This window comes from Pseudorca crassidens, chromosome 8 (genome assembly GCF_039906515.1).
Source record: "Pseudorca crassidens isolate mPseCra1 chromosome 8, mPseCra1.hap1, whole genome shotgun sequence".
Lineage (NCBI taxonomy): Eukaryota > Metazoa > Chordata > Mammalia > Artiodactyla > Delphinidae > Pseudorca > Pseudorca crassidens.
This window is the reverse complement of record NC_090303.1, coordinates 61,684,895-61,698,703: the sequence shown is the minus strand read 5'-3', so window position 1 is coordinate 61,698,703 and position 13,809 is coordinate 61,684,895. Positions and strand designations below refer to the sequence as shown.

General features: G+C 55.4%; 1 protein-coding gene across 20 annotated transcripts in view; it reads left to right on the top strand.

Annotated features, from left to right (window-relative positions):
* The window catches only part of CRHR2 (corticotropin releasing hormone receptor 2), a 44,419-nt gene that overhangs the window by 15,222 nt on the left and 15,388 nt on the right, over positions 1-13,809 (top strand). For 16 of the 20 annotated variants that reach the window (XR_010945571.1, XM_067746636.1, XM_067746638.1 and 13 more), the window contains exon 3: positions 1,081-1,206. Coding sequence is in view for 18 of the 20 variants with exons in the window: in XM_067746636.1 (XP_067602737.1) it covers positions 1,081-1,206 (126 nt within the window). In the remaining 2 variants the exon portion in view is untranslated. Of the gene's footprint in view, positions 1-436; positions 920-1,080; positions 1,207-13,809 lie in introns of those variants that run through there. The other 4 variants (XM_067746641.1, XM_067746645.1, XM_067746644.1 and 1 more) reach the window with 4 other exon arrangements.

Below are 13,809 nucleotides of genomic sequence, written 5' to 3'. Positions count from 1 at the left end.
CAAGCGGGAGACCTGGCATTATCGCTGCCTCCTGGCTCCTGTTGGAAGCCACCCACCCACTCTTCTCTCCAGTTCCTCCTCACCAGGGCTGGCACTCCCCGAAGTCCCTCTCTATCCCGGCCCCCACGGCTTGGTCCGGGTCTGCACCCATTCAGGCCATTTGATCTCACTAGACTCTTCGGTGGCTCCCTTGCTTCCTTCGAAGCCCCTCCAATCCACTTCCTTCCCAGAGGCTACGGGGACTTTTCTAGAGCGCACATCTGCACGTGGACTCGCCACTCCCCCTGTCGCCCCCTCCAGTGTCCTCGCTCAAGGAGGAGAAAGGCGGCGAGCCAGCCGATTCTGGCTCCTCGGGCGGGCGGGCGCGCGCGCTTTGCTGCGCCATGCAACCCCTGGGCCTCGATCCTCGGACGGGTCATTCCGCTCACCAGGCCCACACTCTCTGTTCCCACCACCCTCCCCCGGACCTTGCCGGGGCCTGAGAAGGCGGACCCAGGGCAGGGCTGGTGGGCCGGGGGCGGGAGCCTGGGCCAGGGCGTGAGGAGCCGCCTGGCCCCGCCCCCTGGTGCCGCCATTGGCCGCGACCTAGCGGGTGGACCGGCAGCGCCGTGCGCTTTGCAGCTCCTCTCAGCCAAGGTCCCGACTTGGCAGCTCCGGGCGATCCGGCGCAGCGTCCGGAGGCTGTCCGGAAGGTCGGGCTGGGCGAGCAGGGACAGGACCCTGCGCTCTCTCGGCCGCTCAGTCTCGAACCCAGCCCCTGGCAGCCACGCCGGACGCGCACTCACACTCCCTCTCGGCGCGCGGCTCCGGGGCGCGATGGACGCGGCACTGCTCCACAGCCTGCTGGAGGCCAACTGCAGCCTGGAGCTGGCAGAAGAGCTGCTCTTGGACGGCTGGGGGCTGCCCCTGGACCCCGAGGGTAGGCGGGAGGCGAGCGGACAGAGGCGGCGCGGGCTCCTTCCCTGGCGCGCTGGGTGCGCCCAGGGCCCCGCGCTCCGAGCGCCTCGCGCCCTACATCCTGCGGCGCCCCGCGCCCCCAGCAACCCCTCTGAGCCCCGCTCTGCTCTCTCCCGTCGTCAGGTCCCTACTCCTACTGCAACACGACCTTGGACCAGATCGGGACGTGTTGGCCCCGGAGCGCGGCCGGAGCTCTGGTGGAGAGGCAGTGCCCCGAGTACTTCAACGGCGTCAAGTACAACACGACCCGTGAGTGTACCCCGGACCCTCCGCCGCGGGTTCAGCACCCGCCTCCCAGGAGGGCGGTTTAGGGGGTAGCGAGGGCTCCGGACCCAGCGTCGAAGACCTGAGGGCGGTGGCACCGTCCTACGGCCGGCGTTAAAGACATAATACTGTGGGCGCTCCCTCTGCCCCTACCTCACCGTTAGCTTCAGACCTCAGTAAGGCAGTGATTTGCCCACGATTTCCGTGCTCCAGTGCGCAGAGAGCCCAGAAAGGGGAGAAGGAAACACTTCTTTCCTTTTGAGGACGAACCTCTCTCCCACATTATATACTCTTGGTGCCTGAAGTTTCTCCATTAGGGCGTCTCTGTGTTTAGCCAATTTCCGCCCCCCATCTCCCCGGGGAGGTGGGAAGGGGTGGGGCGCATAGACTAAGTTCCCAACCCCCAGGGTGAGTGCCACGATCAGACTCTACTGTGGGAGAGGAGGAGAGCAGGAGGCAGGAAAAATGGGGTGAGGCTTGTGTTGGGGGGCATGCAAAGCGTAGCCGTTTCTGGGCCGGAGTGTGGGGTGTAGCCTCTTCCCTACCCGGATGTCCCCGGACTGGCCCTCTGGGCTGTGAGTCCGGGGCGGTGGTCAGCATTACTCCTGCTACCCAGGTAATGCATGGTGTCTGAATCAGGACCGCCCACCCCCACTCCCTGGGAGAACAGCCTGTGCTCTCCTTCCTCCTGGCCAATCACCGGCTGGCTTGACACTCTGGGGAGGACGGCAGCAGAGGCTACAGGAGTCACACAGCATCCAGGTGGGGTTGTTCCGGTTGGGCTCTGGGAGGGGAGGGGGTGCCTGAGTCTATGCCCTGTGGAAGGTCTGATGGGAGCCAAGTGGGAGTGTCTTGTGAGGCTGTGGAATGCAGCATCACTAGCCCACCCTGAACAGCCACTCACATTTCCAGCCCCGCCCCACCAGCAAAGAGCCTTCTGAGACACTGGGCAAGAGTGGAGGGCATCTGCTTGTCTGAAGCCCCTTATCCTGGAAGCATCATAGCAACCTGTCTCTGAATGTGTGTCTGAATAGTGGCACAGCTCCCCTGTCGCCTCACTCGCACGCGTGCGCACACACACACACACATGCCTGTCCAAACTCAGGCCTTCACCCTGAGAGATGGTTAGAGGGCTAGACCGTAGCATCTGCATCTGAGGCTGAGTGGCATTCCCCTGTCTGCACCAGCGGAGGGCTCTCGTGTCCCAGAGAACAGCTGTGCTTGGAGGAGTCCAATGGCAGTGTGCTCCTAACGGAAGGGAGTGAGAGAGGTAGTGGGGCTGCTGAGGAAGATTTCTGCGTCATCTGACCACGCTTCCTATCCATGATTAAAACAAACCTCCCTGGGAGGAGGTGATGTCCCTGACCCAGGAGATGTGCAAGCAGAAGGAATGGCTTCCACGCTCCTTCCCAGTCCTGAGATTATAAAACTGTATTTTTAGGATCTTGTGAGCCGTGTGGGGTGGGGCAGTGGAGATCCGGGGCCCTGACTCAGTCTAAACCCAGAGACCAAGCGCTAAGTGAGGTGATGCGGCCCCTCTACCCCACGGCCTGTGGACCTGAGGCAGCTCTGCTCTGGTTCCTACAGCCTGAGCTGTCCCCTCTCCCCTCAGCCAGTCTGGAGCCCCCGAGGACAGGGCCTGGATCTCTTCTCCATTGCCAAGCTGAGCATAGTATTCAAACCGTTTATTAAACAGCTACTATGTGCCAGCCACTGCCCTGGCGTTGAGGCCCCCACTCAGAATTGCAACAGACAAAAGGGATACAGAGTGATAAATGCCCTGATTGGGGAGTGCAAGGGGGCTATGGGACGAGGAGGGAGAGGGGAGGGGAGACGAGAAGACTTCCCAAAGGAGGTGCCGCAGCACGTACCAGACCACTCACATCACGTCAAATGAGAAGCTGAAAAAAAGGTCAGGGTGCCACGGAGGTTGGCAAACGTAGTGCCAATTAGCCCCTGGTACTAATGAACAATTTTCTTCATTTGGACCAAAGTGCTGACTGCTGGCAAATGGGAGAAGCGTGTGGGGCAGAAGCAGCATTGCCATTAACCAGTGTGGCGGCTGAAGTGGGAAGAGCCAAGGTCGCTAATGGCAATGGCAATGGGGTGATTGATTTCTCTCTTCCCCTGCCTCCTAGCCACCGCTTCCTCCTGCTCTGTTTGCCTTTTCAGTGGGATCTTTCCTGGAGAAAGAAGGACACGGGGAGGGGAAAAGCTCCTATGAGAAGCCTGGGGGAAGAGGAGGAAGGGTCCCGGCTCCTCTTCCTACCCAATTTTGTTATGCTAGAGCCAGACCCCCGCTGAAGCCTCATGTTTTAGAGAGTGGGCATTGCCTGCATGGGACAGAAGCTTAGGCAACAGTCCTCGTGTACTTTCGTCCACTCAGCTGAGCACAGAGAATCGGCCACAAAGCTACCAAGTGTGGATCATGGTCCAGGTGCCAGCTACCACTGAGAGAGCTTTGCATACATAATCCCATCATCCCCACCTCCCTAAGGCCTCCTGAGATATGTACTGCTCTTATGCCCATATTGCAGATGAGAAAACTGAGGCTCAGAGACATGAAGTCAGTTTTTTCAAGGTTATAATCAGCTCCCTCATCCGTCACTCTTTTTTTTTTTGTCGGTACGCGGGCCTCTCCCGTTGCGGAGCACGGGCTCTGGACGCACAGGCTCAGCGGCCATGGCTCACGGGCCCAGCCGCTCCGCGGCATGTGGGATCTTCCCGGACCGGGGCACGAACCTGTGTCCCCTGCATCGGCAGGCGGACTCCCAACCACTGCGTCACCAGGGAAGCCCTCAGGCATCACTCTTAACCACTGGGCAGCACTGCATCCGTGAGAGACAGTTTGCGAGAAGAGCTTAGAGGGACAGGAAAAGACTCATGCCTTCACCCTGGAGGATCAGGGAGGTTTTAGCCTCTGAACTGGACTTCTGGGGACAGGTGGGATTTTAGTAGGTGAAAGTATAGTAAATTTAGGGGAAGAGATGGGGACCGTGCTTTGTGCCTCGGGACTGGCCAGTGTTACATGGAGCACAGGTAGTAGGAGAAAGAAACAGATGAGACCAGATGGCTGGATGCTGGTCAGATGACTCACAGTATTGCAGAGGACTTCACCTTTGGTGCAGGAGGGAGCCTAGGGGAGCTTGTGAGCAGAGGAGCTCAGCTTTGGGACACAGAGCCTCTGGTGGCAAAAGGAGGGGTTAGGAGACTACTGTAACTGACCCAGGTCAAGTGGAGGCTGCGAGAGCAGAAGAGGGCAAGGATGCGTTTGTAACTGACAAGACTGGCATGAGACAGGGAAGAGGGAGAATTCAGGGACCACACTAGGAAAATGCTGAGTACAGTAGAGGATATGTGGTCTGAGGGGCTGGAGGAACGTCTGAGTGAAGATATGGAGAACGCAATTGGCTGGTTGAGGAAGCCCAGGCTAGTGCCTTGGACTGGAGACAAGGTATTCAGGAGTTTTTGTGTGGTTAGCTAACAGCTACAGGTAGCAAGTGTGGGAGACTTGGTCAGAGCCTTGTTATTCTTACCCAGAGACTGTTTCCAGATTCAGCAATGGCCAAGGGAAGGGAAGGGACTTGTTCAAGGCCACCCATGCTCGTCCATGGCAGGACCCAGTTAAGTGCCCACGTGTCCGAGTCCCCTCCAGTGTTTTCCCCCACCTGGTGCAGGTTCTGTGTGTCTGTACTGTCTTTGACCTGTGTTAACTCATTAATCTTTACACACACCCAATAACAGACATAGTATTATCCTCATATTACACATGGGGAAACTGAGGCACAGAGAAGTTAAGCGACTTTCCCAAAGTCACACAGCTTATAACAGAACAAGCATTCTAACTAAGGCTCTGCTGCCTCTGAGAAAGCAAATATGATGGGTTAAACAGAGAAGGAATTTGTTCAAAGGCTATTGGGGAGCTTACAGAATTACTGGATGGAACGGAGAACCAGAACCAGAAATGGGGTCCCCAGCCAAGAACTCAGGGCAGAGCTGGCCCAGTGAGGGAACCCCTACTCTCGCTGAGTGGGCCCTGACAACGCCACAAGCCCTGGCCACCAGATGGGCCATGCCCCTGCTGTCGTCACTGCCTTGGGTTTTTAAGCTTCCTGCAATGGTCCCCAGGAAACACTCTGCCCATCTCCATTTTGTGGGCCCCCAGCTCACTGATTTCCTCGGGGCCAGTGCATCTGTTGAGGCGGGGGGAGTGTGGAGCTTTGGGTCCCACACTCCAGCTCTGGCTACAAGGGAGCCTAGAAGATGAGGGCCTGGCATTTCAGCCCTGTGGCAGGAGGTGTTCTCTGCCTCTCCCAGGTTTCTCCGAAGCCCATATGGGAATCAGGTTCAAATTCTGGGCCACCCAAAACTATCATAATGTCCATACACAGTAGAACCTGGGGCAAGTCCCACCCCCTTCCTGGGCCTCAGTCTCCCTGTCTGTAGGGGGAAGGGAAGTGGATTAGCCCAGCAGTGGTCTGGCCAGAGGTGGGCACTGTATTCCATTTTCCTCCCACCTCTCACCTGTATTCCATTCCTGTGCCCATCTCTGTGTACGTGTCTCTCTCTGTGTTGTTCTCTTTGTCTCCATGGCTCTATCTCTGTTTCTATTTCTGTGTGTGGTTCTATCTCTGTCTCTGGGTGTATTTTCTCTCTGTCTCTTTTTGTGTGTATGTCTCTGTGTATTTCTCAGTCTCTATCTTGTTTTCTATGTGATTCTCTTTCCCTCCCTCCCTCCCTCCATCTTCCTTCTTCAGCTCCCTTCCTCCCTCTCTCTCTCTCTCCTTCCTCTACCCCTCTCTCCATCCCCCCTCCCTCCCTCCCTTCTCCCCAAATCCTCTATCTCTCCCTCCTCCCATCCCTCGTTCTATCTGCCCCACTTAGGCACCTCCCCTTGCCTGTCCCTGTGGGCCTCGTGTCTGCAAAGGAGGGTCCCGCAGCCTCGTGGACAGGGTCATTTTCCTCCTGCGGAATCACTAAGCCCAGCCCGGCTCAGCCTCGGCTCCTTGACCTCAGGCTCGCACCATGTCCTGCTGAGAATGGCAGGCCCATCTATACTGAGACATCTGCCAGGACGGGGGAAGAGATGCCTCACCTAACCCAACCCTATGGGGAGGACTGGGGGGTCTCCACTTCCCAGAACCCCAGTCTAGAGACATTCTGAAGCCCTAGTTGGGTTAAAATGGAAACACATAAACTAGGTGGTCTCCAGCCACGGGGGTCTTCCCACTGGGTCTACCTGCTTGCGCTCAGGAGCCAGGGGTGATGAGAAAGGCTGAGCCCTGTCCTCACAGAGCCCCAGGCTGCTTAAAGACCAAGCTTACACAAATCAACCATCAGGCATTGGAAAGATGGGTTTGGTGGGCACTAGAGCATTCCTGGAAGGCTTCCTGGAGAGGGTGGGAGTGGTTCTTGAAGGTCTTGAAGCAGTGGGGACATTACATTTGTTGAGGACAGGCCTGGCCCTGGGGTGAAGCCTCAGGGAGGGTCCCAGGTAGATGGGCCCCTGGGTTGAGGAATAGAAGCTGTGACTCCAGGAACTCAGGTCTGCATTCCCAGTCCCCAGTGAGACCCAACCACACCCTGACCCCTGAAGCCCAAGGGTCAGCAGTTACCCTGTGTGTGAGAACTGTCCCCTGCTGGGAGAGAGGGAAAGTGGGACAGGCATGACCATCACTGAGGGTCTGGCTGAGGAAAGGAGGAGGAAAGAGAGAGCAGAAAGGATGCCCCTCTGGCCATCCAGACACCTGAGAACTTCCCAGCTGTGAGGCCTTCTGTGCTGAGTTCAGCCCTCCCCGCCCGTGCTGCTTAAGGCTGGGATATGACTGGACCGGAGAGGAAAAGACACTTGCCCAGGGTCCCACAGAAAGCCAGCACCCTGAATAGCCTCAGCAGGCTCTGGGGGCTCTCAGCCCACGCTCTAGCATTTTCCACCTCTGCATGCATGGGGCCCAGACAGCTGAGAAGTGTAACAGCGGAGTCTCAGCTGTCCCTCTGCTTAAGGACCCTTCATCTCAGGGAAGACCAAAGATGCAGCCACCCGCCCCTTCCCCAGGAATCCTCCACTTAATGTCCCATTCCCTGTCCAGGTTCACCTTTTATTGGGTTTGTGGGTATGTTGCCTTTTCTCCACTAGAAACAAGCTCTTCAAAGAGGCATAAGACCTGACCCAGCCTTCCAGAGGCTCCTGTGATAGAGAGAGAGAGATATTCTTAAAGAGAACTTTTTGCTCTTTGCTCTTAAGTGAAATAGCACAGCCAAGGCTGTAGGAGTACATGGGAGGAAGTTGATTCCAAAAAACAGGGAGAAGCAAGTTGGGAAGACTTCATGGAGGAAGTGCTGGGGAGCAGGGCCTTGAAAAATTGGGCCAGTGATGTGTCAGGTGGAAGGGAGGGTGGGAACAGAGGTGGAGAGGGAATAGGGCTGGATCATGGAGGCCTTGAATGCCAGGGCGTGGGCCTCGGTTCTGCTAGCGTTAGAGTCCGAGCTGCTTGTCCGTAGCGTCATGATGCAGGACTGGAGTACTCTGGAAGGATGCCGCTTGATGTCCAGGATGTACCATCTAAATCTGAATCCAGATTGGCTGGGAACTTTGACTTTGCCCCTCCGCTCCCTCCTGCTATTGAGTCAGAGGCTGCAGCATCCTTCCCTGCCCACTCCCTCCACACCCTGGCAACCCCAGCAGGGTCTGGAACCCCCAGGGCAAATCGCCACCCCCAGTGACTCTCAGGACCCACCCTACAGGACCCCAAATGCAGTTCACCCACCTCAGACCAGGTGCTCCAGAGTCTGGCCAGAACTTCCTTTCACAGCTCCTGCAGGGGTGGGGCTGGAGGCGAGGAACAGCAGGAAGAACCCAGACTCAGCTTCAGGAGAGCTCACCGAGGTCCTGGCTGTGCCGCGATTCACTGAGTGCCGGGCAGCTCCACCCCATCTAAGTCTCAATTTCCTTATCTGTGTGAAGGACACAGAAAACATACTAACCTCATGGGGCCCCGTCACGACTAGGAGACGACGCTGCCTAGGGCTCCCCGTGCCCAGCTAGGCTCTTGGCAGCAAGGGGAGGAGAGCGAGGCCTAGGGTCTGGAAAGAGAAGTGTCTCCGGGATCAGGTCCTTGAGGGTCCCACTCGCACCGAGGATGGCTGTCCTGAGGTGGTGTGGCCTTCTGTTGTCCCTGAGAGGCACTAAACTGAGTGGTCTCTGGATGGTGTCTTGGGAGGGGGCGGTCTGTCTACACTAAGAGGGTCTGATCCCCAAAGGCCTCTGGAGAGAAGCAGCCCCTTGGCCCCCTAAGTCCCCAGACTTAGAACTCTGCCAGCCAGAGATGTGTTCACCGCCCGCCCCACTCGCCCACCCCCGTCACTTCACATAATCCTGCTTGTCTCACCTTTGGGCAGGCTCTTCTCCTCTTTGGGCCTCCGTTTCTCTGTACAGGGTGGGCGGTGTGCTGGGTGAGTTGTCGTGGCCCTTCCCTGACATCCTCCCCTCCGCGGCAGCCTGTGCCGCAGGCTTCCTTCTCTCCGCTTCCCTCCGCTGGTGGGTGTCATGGCGACGAGCTGCTAGGGATGCCTGGAAGGAGGGAGTCCTGCACAATAGGGGCTGGAGCAGGGGTAGGCACCTCCTCCCACTTGCCCCTTCCCTGGGGAGGCCAGTGATCTCACACAGTGAGCTGGATTCCACTCACACCTCTTCCCTTTTTATGGGCCCACTGTGGTCTCCATGAAGCTGCTTTGTGCCTCCCTGGCTCAGTTTCCCCACTGTCTGCTGTAAGTGTGGACATTTACCCCTGCCATACATACTCAAGGACGGAGGGGCATCATGGGTGAAAAGCCCTTCAGAAATAGAGAGCTGAGGGTTTGGGGAGGTCCAGAATGGACAAGGGGGTCTGGAGAGCAGCGTCCACACAATACTGAAGAGAGGGGAAAGAAATGCCCCTCTCTCATCCCAGATGTCACGAGCAGATGGCCCCGAGGAGGCCCTTCCCAACCTGATGACTGGGTTGGTGATAGCAGATTCCCGATCTCTCAACCCAGCAGGTTGGTCCTGAGCTTGGGTGAGCGTCACCAGCTGCCCCCACCTCTGCCCCACCAACGTGCGGTGATTAGATCAAGACGGGGAATGTTCAGACTTAACTCAGGGAGATGCACATTGTTTGGGAAGCTCAGGGAGACCGTGCTATTGGCACCACGACTGTACCGTGTTTTCCCCAAATGGTCTCTTAACTGGAGGTGAAAAGCCCACAGTATCACTGCCTAGTCCAGGCAGTAGAGATTTTTCCCGCAAAAGAAAAGTGACCTAAGGTGTAGGTCCCAAGCCAGACAGGAAGGAGATAGCTAGGTCTGCAGTAGTCCAATTGCAGGAAAAGCAGTAAGGGGACCGAGGGTGGCATATCTGGCCCTTCAGGCATTTTCTGCTCTGGGGGTCCAGACACTAAGTGGCTAGGACACTGCAGAGGTGCCACAACTGACTACATCTTCTGGAACACAGGGTAGCAGGGAGAGCCTCTCCCTTCCAGAAACACTGACTCCGGGATCTCCCATGAGAAAGTGTGTCCTGGGGGAGAGAGATCTATTTCTGCCTCTTCATTGCTGGTGACCGTGGACATGTCTCCCTCTTTGGGCCTCTTTAGACCAAATGAAGGAGAAGTTGCCTCGCCCTCTTAAATTGCCAAGGAGATGCCTGCTGACTCAGTTCCCAATTTACTTTCTTGCCTGGAACCTGGAGGATGCTGACCACAGGATTGCTATTTCAGATGGACACCCCTACCCAGCAAGGGTTGGACTTATAGTGTCCACCGTCTGGCAGCGGGGCTCAGAGTGTGCCATGAGTGTGCGACTCAAGGTGCTCCTGCACGTGGGACAGTTTTGCATTTGCCGTGCAGCTTGACAGAGCCTGGGCATCCAAGGTGACAGACTCTCCTCTTGGCCCACCCTGAGCCTCTCATTCTCATTTGGAGTTCCCCGGTAGCCTAGACAACAGCACCACCTCGGTCCATCCTGAGCCCCTGTGTGCGCGGCTCTGTGTAGCCCTGAAGAAAGGGCCAGAGGTGACCTAGGCCTTGCCACCCCTACTCCTTAGCTAGCTGGGAAGGCATGACCCCTTTACAGAAATCAATGAGAGAAAAATACCGACCCAGCATGAGCTAAGAGAAGTGAGCAGCTGACCCTCCAGGGGCTGGAGCAGTCGTGGAAGCACCTGGAGGTACTAGGACTGAAGCTGGGCATTGAAGAGGGTCATGGATTATCTTGACCTTCTTGGCCTGGGCCCAGGGCTATGGGCTGAATGGGCAGAGCGGGGAGGGGTAAGTCTTAGGCGCTCTCCAAGGTTCCCCACCTGCGTTCATGGTGGGAAGTGGGCAGTGGTAGCATTTTGCTGTCCGTGGTGCTGAAAATTTCAGTCCTGCACATGACCTCATCCCTTCGGTAAATATTGCTTCTGGCCCTTCCCATCACCCTGTCAGCACCCTCCCACCCTCACTTCTTGTCATCTTCTTTCCCGACAGCCAATGACGACATTGCTTCTCCACCATATTCCCACTCATCCCTATGCCCAGCCTGTCTCTGGCACTCTCTCCCTCATAACCACCCCAAAAAATGGGGTCCCTCATGGTCCCCATCTCCCATATATTGCCAGTTCGACTATCAGAGATAGAAGTGCTAACCTCGGGAGCGCTTAAAAGTGATGTATGGGTGTCTGGGGTTGTCACAGTGGCTTGAGGGCACTACTGGCAGTTAGCAGATTGAAAAGGAAGCCAGACAGGAAGGAGATAGCTAGGTCCACACAACGAATACTTGACCCACCTGAGATGCCAGTAGCATCACGGAGAAGCAGTTTACATTCCTTTTTATGAGTGGGGAAAGTGGGGCTGAGAGGGACGGGACTTAGCCAAGGTCACTTAATCAGCCAGAGACAAAATTACAGCTAGAATTTCGGCTTCCATCTTCTCCCAGCCAGGCTCCTGGACCTCTCAGGTGACTGCCCAAATCAGAAGCTCTTGTCAAAGTGTCAGCATCTGAAAGGGACAGAGCACATTGTAATGAGGGCTTTCAACAGGCCAGGGCACGCTGCAGGAGAGTGCAGGCTTCCCAGACCACAGAGCTCTGGAAGAGAAGACCTTGCCTGCATCACCCAGACCCTAATGCCCCTGGCAGACTACACTGCACACCATTGGCATCGATCTTCAGTGGAGGCACCTGCGTTGCTGTGGTAACAGGCACCCACCTCACTACATCCATCCCCACAATTCTGGCCTGACCATCTGCCCTCAGACTCTCCGTGCGCATCTTCCTGTGGGTCCCAGGGGGGACTCTTCCTGTCTTACTTTCTCCTGTCCAAGGCTGTGCCTGAGGGCGCAGTGTCCTCATTAGCCAGCTCCCCTGAAGTGCTGGGAACGTCTCTCTTCCAGTCCCCTGGTACCCAGTGTCTATAGCCAGAGCCTCATTCCCAGGCATGGCTGGGCCCCCAGAGGGAAGCTCCCTCCCACCACTACATCCCACATCTCAGACCCTGCCTTCCAGGGTTTCAACAGACCTGAGTCAATTTGATTCAGCCCACGTATACTCAATGGCTCACTCTTGAGGAGGGAACTGTTGACTCCAATATGGTTTCTTCCTACTTGTCTGTCCCCAGGGAGCTCAAGTTCAGTAGCAAAGAAAAGAAGGATCAATTCTAAAGAGATGAGACTCATAGTGAATTACGGCAAATGCTCTAAAAGAGATTTTTCTTTTTCAAAACTATGTTGTACGATAGTGGATTGTGAAGTAAATTTAGTGGGTTGTGACTAGTATTTGTATATAGAATAAATATAATTCATTAGAATGTAATAGAAAGAAAAATATGATAGCTGTGGTCAAGATAAATTTCACTTTGTGAAACTGGATTCAGTCATGTGAGCAGTGTGTGTGTGTGTGTACTGGACTGTGACATGAAATGGATATGTGGCTGTAGTTCAAGGGCAATAGAGTGTGAAGACCCATGTTTCAAGAGATGGGAAGACATAGAGGAGGTGTTTAGAGAAAAAGAAGAGATTACGTAATACCTTGGGTGTTGGGGAAGCCTCCAGGAGGAGGTGGCATTAGTGCTGGGGGTTAAAAGGTAAGTAGGAGTTTGTAGGGATATGTGCATGCGTAAAGGGTGAGAGTGCGGAGGGCGTCTCGAGGGGTGGCTCGGTACGGAGCTCGGTGTGTGCCAGGCCTGCTGGTGTAAATGCCAGCTGCCACAGAGGTGCGTCAGGAAAGTTCGGCTGGGGCCCGGGTCAAGGGCCTTGAATAGCACACCAAGAAAGTTGGACTTTATTCCCAAGAGCAATAAAAAGCTGCTGATGACTTTTATTCAGAAATCAGCATGATCACTCTGGCAGTGGGGGTAAAGGATAGAGAGTCGAGGGGGGCAAGAGATGAAGCCAGGAGGCAAGATAGGAGGGTGTTGTGCCAGTGCAAGGTGACTAGAGAGTGGGTGGAAGGGCGGGCAGGAGAGGGATGGACTCCGGAAAAAGAAAGAGGAGACAGAATCCACGGAGCTTGGTACCCCAGGGGCATTGATGTGAGGGACCAGAAAGGTCTCAGATGTGCAGCATCTCTATCCTGACCCCCTCCTTTCCGCAAGCCCGCCCCATGGTCAGTACTACCACAAGATATCATACTTGGGAGATGATTATTCTGAGGTCTTGTCCTCAGGGAGCCCCACACTGAGACACCAGACTCACCCACCTGAACAACTGAGGCCAGGTCATGAGCAAGGGCTGGAATGTGGGGCTCAGGCTGTCAGGACTGAGAGGGTTGGGGGTGTTGGGAGGCTCAGGAGAAAGAGGCTCGTGAGATGCAAGCAATCAAAGAGGCCTTCCTGGAGGAAGGAGCTTAGCACTGACTTCAGAAAAGCTAGATGACATCTAGGAACACATTCACAGAAGATAAATTTTTCTGCCCTTTGAACCATAGCCAGGATCAGGGTCTGTCTCACCTCACACAGGCCTGTTGAGAAAAACTCTAAATCCCCATTAGGGAGGGACTGTTCATTTTACAAAATCACCCACCCTACCAAAATGCCTTTACATTGGTCCCGTTGGTTTCACCCCATACTCTGTCCTTTAGGTCAGTAACATCACTGACCCTATGCATCAAATTCTCTTATCATACAACCTTTCTTTCTTTCTCTTAACATACAACCTGCAGTAAAACAATCCTGTAGAGGGAGAAAACCCAAGTGGGGAATTGGGTGCCATGGTCAGGGGCTAGGAGCTAGTGTCCTCATATTGGGGTCAGAGTCGGTGTCAGACCAGCATTGGCCTGACTGACTCACACTTGGGCCAGGGACCTGCCCGAGGCAGGCCTCGCTGACAGGTGACAGGCCCAGGAGGCAGGAATAGGCCAGTAAAAATCCCGAATTTGAAAAATCTATAAGCTCAGAGCACCAAATTAAAAAACAATTAGGCTAATAGAATCTCCCCCATTGTTTCTGCTCTTCAGCAAGTGCTCCTTCGTAACTCCATTGCTTTTAACTCACTGTTAGCTCAGCGGAAGTGGATTTTTAAAGTAACTTAATTATTTCAGAACTCATTGCTTCCAAAAACAATCTAAGGTTTCCCCTTC